Source organism: Engystomops pustulosus, chromosome 8, assembly GCF_040894005.1.
Source record: "Engystomops pustulosus chromosome 8, aEngPut4.maternal, whole genome shotgun sequence".
Lineage (NCBI taxonomy): Eukaryota > Metazoa > Chordata > Amphibia > Anura > Leptodactylidae > Engystomops > Engystomops pustulosus.
This window is the reverse complement of record NC_092418.1, coordinates 20,750,231-20,760,247: the sequence shown is the minus strand read 5'-3', so window position 1 is coordinate 20,760,247 and position 10,017 is coordinate 20,750,231. Positions and strand designations below refer to the sequence as shown.

General features: G+C 45.2%; 1 protein-coding gene across 1 annotated transcript; it reads left to right on the top strand.

Annotated features, from left to right (window-relative positions):
- The first annotated feature begins 5,707 nt into the window (after nucleotides 1-5,707).
- NME4 (NME/NM23 nucleoside diphosphate kinase 4) lies at nucleotides 5,708-9,910 on the top strand. Its single transcript, XM_072122564.1, has 5 exons — nucleotides 5,708-5,877; nucleotides 7,304-7,434; nucleotides 8,468-8,569; nucleotides 9,135-9,247; nucleotides 9,607-9,910. The coding sequence occupies exons 1-5, from the start codon at nucleotides 5,796-5,798 to the stop codon at nucleotides 9,725-9,727; spliced, it is 549 nt and encodes a 182-aa protein (XP_071978665.1). The 5' UTR covers nucleotides 5,708-5,795; the 3' UTR covers nucleotides 9,728-9,910.
- Nucleotides 9,911-10,017: the final 107 nt, after the last annotated feature.

The following is a 10,017-nucleotide window of genomic DNA, read 5'->3' as shown; positions in this document are numbered from 1 at the left end:
AAAGGTCCTCTTTTAAAAAAAATTAAAAAAAAAGTTGTCTTAAATTTCATGAAAGTAACAAGACTTTTACAATGCTGATGCATCTTTTGTTAGAATTTACTCTTCTGTTCCTCTGTTGTTCCTCCTGGAAATGCATTAACCAATAGCTACCTGGCTGTACATCCCCCTTATTCATTGGATAGTATGACCATTTTACAAGGGGTAGGGGTAGTCATCAACATTTTCATAATGTTCCAAGAATAATAATAGAGGAACGACATTGCAGAATTCTAAGAATAGTTTGTATTTTTATTTTTAAATTGCAAGAAATACAAATTAATATCAGTAGAAATGTCTAACGGCGAGTGACTGTAGGGAAAGGGGTTAACAACCTTCTGCACCTTGGCTATTGTGAAACTACCACTCCCATCATGCACACCTGCTTAAACATTCTCGGATACCCTGCAGATGGAAATGGAACAATGCTGGCAATAGTAGTTTTTAAAAATTATTTATATGGCATCATCATATTCTGTAGCTCTGTACAAATAAAACAGGGTAGTAAAATAATCAGATGGACAATAGGAACGAGGGCCCTGATTACAAGGGCTCTCCATACACGGTGGGCATCAGCTGTATAACACAGCAGACACCTATCTAACTGCTGCTATTTTATTGCAGAAGTTAACCTGTTCGACCACGGCGTTACCGGTGGGGAACGCCATCTTGGATGGAATATCTGAGGCCCTCATGACTTTATCAGAGGGCACAGAACGGAGGCCATGACAGCCTACAGTCTCATAGACATATTGGGGGTAATTTACTAAGGGCCCGAATCGCTATTTTTCGTCGGGTTTCCCGATTTGCGCCGTTTTTCCCTGAATTGCCCCGGGTTTTTGGCCCACGCGATCGTATTGTGACGTATCGGCGCCGGCATGCATGCGACAGAAATCGGGTGGCGTTGCCGCCGGAAAACCCGACGGATTCAGAAAACCGGCTTTTTTTTTTTTTTTTAAAAAGCATAGGATGGTGAAATCCGTCGAACTCCAGCACAGCAGCGACACCTGGTGGACATCGGGCGCGTTACCTTAGTGAATCGCTTGAAGACCCGAATCCTCCACAGAGAGCGCGCCACTGGATCGCGACAGGACCGGGTAAGTAAATCTGCCTCATTGTGTATATTGAGCCACAGGCCAATCCGATCAGCAGTAAAATTACTATATACTACAATGCACTGCTGTTGCAGTATATTGTATGAATGATCAGACCCCCCATGGTTGAAGTATCCTAGGGGGCTTGAAATAATAGAAAGAAAAATAAGTTTAAAATCATAAACATGTTGTGTTTTATCACTTCCCAAAATATTAGAAAAAAAATAATTATTCTTGGCCTTAAACACCGTAACATAAACTAGCGCACAAATGGCCAAATTGACACTTTTTTGCCATTTTTCCATCCATAGATTTTTATTTTTTTTTATTGAAATATTTAGTTCACATGGGTCCCAAATGGATATAAATGACGTGAACATTGCGCTCTGTCAGCTATATTTTTGTACTCCTGTACATCGCATATAAATTGCATTTGTACTAATTGTTACAATTGTCTATAATGTGCCCCTTATACTTGTATCACATCCTATTCCAAAATTGTCTCACTCAATATTGCAGTATTTGTCATGACCTGTAGAGGGCGCAGTGTTCACTACGTGGCAGGACAAGGCCTCTTTGTCCGTGCCTGTGGGGTGGGGGTCTGTGTGGTAACAGTTTACAGCGGTCTCCCATTTCACTTGCGCCCCCTGTAATCTTCTGAGAAATCTTCCCCTCATTATGTGACTTCCTGCTCCAATGTCTGGATTCATCCCTTCATCTGCCTGTGATTCATCCACCCCAGCAGCATCAGATACTGCAGCAGCACACAAATACCACCCCAACAGCATCAGATACTGCAGCAACACACAAATACCACCCCAGCAGCATCAGATACTGCAGCAGTACACAAATACCACCCCAGCAGCATCAGATACTGCAGCAACACACAAATACCACCCCAGCAGCATCAGATACTGCAGCAACACACAAATACCACCCCAGCAGCATCAGATACTGCAGCAACACACAAATACCACCCCAGCAGCATCAGATACTGCAGCAACACACAAATACCACCCCAGCAGCATCAGATACTGCAGCAACACACAAATACCACCCCAGCAGCATCAGATACTGCAGCAACACACAAATACCACCCCAGCAGCATCAAATACTGCAGCAACACACAAATACCACCCCAGCAGCATCAAATACTGCAGCAACACACAAATACCACCCCAGCAGCATCAAATACTGCAGCAACACACAAATACCACCCCAGCAGCATCAAATACTGCAGCAACACACAAATACCACCCCAGCAGCATCAAATACTGCAGCAACACACAAATACCACCCCAGCAGCATCAAATACTGCAGCAACACACAAATACCACCCCAGCAGCATCAGATACTGCAGCAACACACAAATACCATCCCAGCAGCATCAAATACTGCAGCAACACACAAATACCATCCCAGCAGCATCAGATACTGCAGCAACACACAAATACCATCCCAGCAGCATCAGATACTGCAGCAACACACAAATACCATCCCAGCAGCATCAGATACTGCAGCAACACACAAATACCACCCCAACAGCATCAAATACTGCAGCAACACACAAATACCACCCCAGCAGCATCAGATACTGCAGCAACACACAAATACCATCCCAGCAGCATCAAATACTGCAGCAACACACAAATACCATCCCAGCAGCATCAGATACTGCAGCAACACACAAATACCATCCCAGCAGCATCAGATACTGCAGCAACACACAAATACCATCCCAGCAGCATCAGATACTGCAGCAACACACAAATACCATCCCAGCAGCATCAGATACTGCAGCAACACACAAATACCATCCCAGCAGCATCAGATACTGCAGCAACACACAAATACCATCCCAGCAGCATCAGATACTGCAGCAACACACAAATACCATCCCAGCAGCATCAGATACTGCAGCAACACACAAATACCACCCCAACAGCATCAAATACTGCAGCAACACACAAATACCATCCCAGCAGCATCAGATACTGCAGCAACACACAAATACCACTCGGAAGCATCAAATACTGCAGCAACACACAAATACCACCCCAGCAGCATTAAATACTGTGCCCAACACACAAATACCACCCCAGCAGCATCAGATACTGCAGCAACACACAAATACCACTCGGAAGCATCAAATACTGCAGCAACACACAAATACCACCCAGCAGCATTAAATACTGTGCCCAACACACAAATACCATCCCAGCAGCATCAGATACCGCAGCAACACACAATACCACCCCAGCAGCATCAGATACTGCAGCAACACACAAATACCACCCCAGCAGCATCAGATACTGCAGCAACACACAAATACCACCCCAGCAGCATCAAATACTGCAGCAACACACAAATACCACCCCAGCAGCATCAGATACTGCAGCAACACACAAATACCACCCCAACAGCATCAAATACTGCAGCAACACACAAATACCACCCCAGCAGCATCATATACTGCAGCAACACACAAATACCACCCCAGCAGCATCAGATACTGCAGCAACACACAAATACCACCCCAACAGCATCAAATACTGCAGCAACACACAAATACCAACCCCAGCAGCATCATATACTGCAGCAACACACAAATACCACTTGGAAGCATCAAATACTGCAGCAACACACAAATACCACCCCAGCAGCATTAAATACTGTGCCCAACACACAAATACCATCCCAGCCGCATTAGATACTGCAGCAACACACAAATACCACCCAGCAGCATTAAATACTGTGCCCAACACACAAATACCATCCCAGCAGCATCAGATACCGCAGCAACACACAATACCACCCCAGCAGCATCAGATACCGCAGCAACACACAAATACCACCCCAGCAGCATCAGGTACCGCAGCAACACACAAATACCACCCCAGCAGCATCAGGTACCGCAGCAACACACAAATACCACCCCAACAGCATCAGATACCGCAGCAATACACAAATACCAACCCCAGCAGCATCATATACTGCAGCAACACACAAATACCACCCCAACAGCATCAGATACCGCAGCAACACAGAAATACCACCCCAGAAGCATCAGATACCGCAGCAACACACAAATACCACCCCAACAGCATCAGATACCGCAGCAACACACAAATACCACCCCAGCAGCATCAGGTACCGCAGCAACACACAAATACCACCCCAACAGCATCAGATACCGCAGCAACACACAAATACCAACCCCAGCAGCATCATATACTGCAGCAACACACAAATACCACCCCAACAGCATCAGATACCGCAGCAACACAGAAATACCACCCCAGCAGCATCAGATACCGCAGCAACACACAAATACCACCCCAGCAGCATCAGATACCGCAGCAACACACAAATACCACCCCAGAAGCATCAGATACCGCAGCAACACACAAATACCACCTAGAAGCATCAGAAACTGCAGCAACACACAAATACCACCCCAGCAGCATTAAACAGCCAAATAACACCCCACACATGTATCACAAAAAAATAATAGTGACCATAGATTAGGTAATCTATAAGAAAAGAGGTCCCAGGCCTGAAAACAGATGGTAAAACAAACCTACGAACCATATAGAGAGTATATGAGAGCACCCCGGCTCTAGTTAGTGGCTGCCTTATTATGTGTATGAGCAGTTTCATATCACTAATGGTAGTTGCCCAATGCTTCCCCATCCTAAAGTAGTAGTCTGCTCTGTACAATCCCTTTAAATTTAAAGAGCCCACCATCAATAACCTGATTACAACATGATCCAAAGTAATCAAGTATTTACTTCCTGAGCAGCGCCCCCACAGGGGAAATGAAGAAGTATGCTGAATGTATAGAAACTAGACATCCCCTTTAAGGCCAATGTATGTGAGGTCTGATGCATTTTTTCATCATCCTTGTGTGAACCCGGTCCTGACCTGTATAACATTAGATGATCACGTGATCTACTAGTAATGTCTGGCAGCACCGCGATCACATGTCTGCGCGTGCGACACGTGCTTCAATCAAATTAGAAAATTACAACTGGATGCGTTTATTGTATTTTCTCCGAAAAATCCTTAGAATGTCCTTTTCTGCCCCGGAGACCCATTGGCCACATGAGAAGACACCAGGATAATAGCGACCTTAGTTATTGTTGACTCTGGAAAAGCTGGAGGACCATACATATCATTAGGAGTTATCATCAGCTCCAGAGTCTTATCTTATCATTACTTCTCAAAGTTACCAGTCAGGAATCAGGGAAAGCTGGGTTACAACCCTTACAAAAGCAGCACTGGCAGCAATATTGGTTGTCACACATCACTAAATTACATATAGTGAATAGAGATATAACTACATATACCCCCACATGTTTCTGTGCCCCTCAGACAATATCCTATACAATTTTTTTTTTAACAATTTCCAACCCCCAGAACTAATCAGATCCCCGGAGCTACTATTAAGCAGAATTAATGTCACATGTGTGACGAGGTTTCATTCATCAGCTTCCCTGGTGTGGTCCCCTTTAAAGGGCGTGGTAGTAGAAGTGCATACCGGTGTGTGGGCGTGGCCACTAGTTTAAAGTCCCATCAGGTGGGCGGGCTTAGTGTCCTGTTAGCCCCGCCCACCGGCTGAGTAAGGAGTCGCCGGTCGATTGCGGAGTCTGATCACCGGCCACAATGTTCTTCATCCTCCGGGGGCTGCTTAGCGGGGGGAGAGCTGTGTACCCGGCCAGGACCCCATGTCTGCTCTACAGCTCTGGTGAGTGGACTCATGCACTGCTGCTGAAACTTTCTGCAAACTTCCCAAAAACTTTTCTGCTCCCTCTCTCCTATGTATAGGATGCAGACTATTGCACCAAACATCCGCCATATGTGACTACCAGGACTGGATGGAGACCTGGGCCCATGTAATAAGTAATTTTGCTCCAAATTTTTTTCCTACACAGCATCCCATTTATATATCACCCTACTATAGCCAAATTCCCTCTCCGATGTACTCCACAGCGCCATACGATTTTGCCCCTGTGCGATCGTGCACTGCCCCTTTAAGTCACTATAATACATATAATGCAAAAATTGTCTCTATACTGATTTGTAGAATATATATATTTACATGTCTGATTTAGAAATCACTTCTCCAGCCACTGGACTACAACTCCCAGCATACCACCGCAGTGCACCCGCTTCATTAGTGTCTTTACTCTTCTAACAGGTCCCAAAGGCGACATTATCAGTCGTGGCCACTCTCAGCGGTGACACCCGCCCCGTGGCCCCAGCACATGCATGCTCATCTGTCCTGTGTAGTAGATCGTGCACATTAGCGGCGCCCCCCAGGCTCCTTGTTCATTACTGGTAATTAGTAGCAGCTGATTGGGCAGAGACTCTCAATCCAATTATGAATGAGGAGCCCTAATTGATTGTAGAATGAAACCTGCTGCGCGACCGCTGCAGAATATTAACCGTCCGCTAGTATAATGAATGGGGAAAATGGGCTCCGCTTGCTGTCAGTGAATAGAAACTTTACATACATTCAGAGACTGAATATCCCTATTTAGAGCTTGTTTGTTACATTGTATCAGTGCAGGGTTCTAAACATGTCAGTCCTTGACACTAGGATCTTCACATATTATATATATCTCTGAACCCTCATGATATTGGGGTTTTTCCTAGCCCAGAATTAATGAGTAGCCATGATGCAGCCACTGACCATCCGCTTATGTACCAGGTTTATATGCAGCTGACCTGCAGGGCAGAGTACATGCACCCTCAGCCCATTCGCTACAGTAGTTATCCCAGATTTACAGACCCCTCAGTCCTCTCTCTGATCACTTTCTCCTCCTCCCATACATATGTGAGCGCACACCCTCCTCACTGACCTTTTTCCGGTCTCTGGAGGAACCTCACAGAAAGGAAAAGGGGGGAAGCGTTGCCCCCGGCTCCTGCAAAATAGAGACTCTGGTTGCAGTGACGCCACCAGGCCGACGCTTCTTGTAGCAGATAGGAGAGAATAGTTTTATCTATAAATGTTGCGATGTTCAGAATAAATTTTGTAAACTTGTGACTTTCTACTGTGTTGTTACGGGGTCTTATTGGGTATATTCACACTGCGTTTTTTTACGCTAGCATCCATTGTACTACTTGTCGTTATATGTGATAATGATGTCTTTGTGTCCCTGTACATCTAGTGACCCCTGACGTCCGAGAAAGGACCCTGATTGCTGTGAAGCCGGATGGGGTGCAGCGGAGGCTGGTGGGAGAGATTATCAAGAGATTTGAGCGACGTGGCTTCAAGTTGGTGGGGATGAAAATGTTGCAGGTATCTAATGGCTACGACATGGCAGACAATGGCTGTAACCTCAGTTTCCAGCGATAGTAGAATGATCAAATCCATACAAACCGTTGCGGTAACTATTGAAATTCGGAGAAAGCTCAAACTCTCCCTGAATGAATGTTTCATTTTTGTGAATGTCCCTTTCTGACAATTTCAGTCAAATAATCCGCAGCTCTTTATAGGACCACAGATGTTATATTATGAGATGAGCCAAGTGACAACTCAGCTCTGCTACATCTGTATAGTGTTGTAGAAATCGTATAGAGTCCTATATATTATATAGACTCCTTCACTCTGAGGGAGTCACTCATCCTGTCCAGACGACTTGCATCCTTTCCCTGTGATTCACCAATTGTTCTTACGTGACTGGTGTTTATAGGATATTCAGGGCGCGTTCACACGTTGCGTTTTGGTTGCGTTTCCATTGCGTTTGAAACGCATATACAACAGCTGATGTAAGGTAATTTGCTTAATTACATTACCGTTTACGTTTGTAAATGCAATGTTAGCGCGTGCGTTAACAAAACGCATGCGTTAACATCACGTTTACGATGCGTTTTGTAAACGGAAACGTTAAGAGTGATGTAATTAGGCAAATCACCTCTCCTCAGCTGTTGTATATGCGTTTCAAACGCAATGAAAACGCAGGTCAAAACGCAACGTGTGAACGCGCCCTCAGAGATTTAGGAGCGAGTACTGCGCCCTAGTGACAGATCATGAGGGAATAGTGTTCCTTTATGAGATGGTGAAGCCATGGACCTGGATAACCCCCTTATCTACAATATTTCTGTAAATTTTGGTTGCCATTTTTTGGTCCCTGGGTGATGGCTACTATGGTGCGAAGCCAGATTCTTATATGCTCGGTCCAAAAAATATTGGCGCCAAATATCTGGCACGTCCATATCTCGTGAACAGAACACTGCGTAAACAAGGACCTTTTGGTCACAGGCCAGTGGCACAGTCGCCATGATGCCAGCTCTGTGGACGGGAGTCATTTCTAATAATGGTTTCTTCTCAGGCCTCTGAGGCCGTCCTCGGCAAACATTATCACGACCTACAGAGGAAGCCTTTCTACCCTGCACTGATACGTTACATGGCGTCTGGACCTGTGGTCGCAATGGTGAGTACACGCTGTACCTTATATTTGATTTACTGACCTATGTGAGCCTTAGGCTACATTCACACGACCGTATGATTTCTCCAGTCCCGTATTTACGGGCCGTATATACGTGACGTTTTTCATCTGTACGCAGCACGTATGTAACCCGTATTTTATACGTCCCCATAGACTTCTATGGCATACGGAACTGAAATACGGGAGAAAATAGGACATGCTCTATATTTTTATACGGCCAGTGTACGGTACGGTACGGAACGGAGTTAACAACGGCAATATAAATGGTCAGACGTATTGTCCATTGAAATGAATGTGGCCGTATGTAATCCGTAAAAAAACGGTACGGTACGGATACGGACGTTTTCATACGTCCGTGTGAATGTAGCCTTAGAGGTAACATGTCCACTTTCTCCTGTGTTGCGCACAGTTTTGCAGCTCCCTTTAATTGACATAAATGGAGCATAGCTGCAGTGCCACACACTACCTGTGGACAGATGTAGCGCTGTGTTTATTATACAATTTCAAGTAACCGAAAACCTGGAAATTGCCAATTTTCTTTTTTCTCCAGGTTTGGGAAGGACACAACGTGGTCAGATCTTCCCGTTTGATGGTTGGGGAGACGGACTCTTCTCAGGCCAAACCTGGTACTGTGCGAGGAGATTTAAGTGTCCATATCAGCAGGTGAGTGGAAACTTGAAAATAACCCTTTAATTGTAGTGTGTCTAGGAAAGCTCGATAATGAAAAATATGGCTAAGTAGACTTTTGGCAAGGCTTTCCTTCACTTTGCTGCCCTACTCATGTACTTTGGCAAAGTGGGTTGCTGGCACCCATCATTAGGGATTTAGGTCATCTTTACAGCCATTTATATGTCTATATGTATTCATATCCCTTTATGTCTTGCCGAAGTGTCTGTCTATTCAGGATTCTGGAAAAGTTGTGTGACCAATCCTGTGATGGGAGCTTCAATGATGGTCATTTTTTGGTGTCTCCTATCTTTTCCCAAAAGTGAATAACTAAGTTGTCAACTCTCTGTCTATAGGAACATCATCCATGCCAGCGACTCCGTGGAGGTGGCCAAGAAGGAGATCGGCTTGTGGTTTCACAGCGCGGAATTGATCAACTGGGAAACAAGTGATCATAGTGACTTGTATCAAGTTTAGAGCTGCGCCGTGGCCCCTCAGACCTGCACAGACCCCAAACATTGCTGAGGGGCCCAAAAAACTTTGGAATGAGTAAATGACAAGCCCAGTTCAGCCGTTTGGGTTGTGAATTCGACGGGCATTGACTGCCCCTACCAGCCACTCCTGTCACTGTTCAATAAACCTTGTCTTTATATAAAAGGAGCGGCGTGCCAGCGTCCTGTTTATAGACGTTCCGATGGGGGCCGAGTTTTCCATTGCTCTTTCTCCCATGGGAATGTCGTGATCTGTGATCTTGTTCCTGTTGTCTG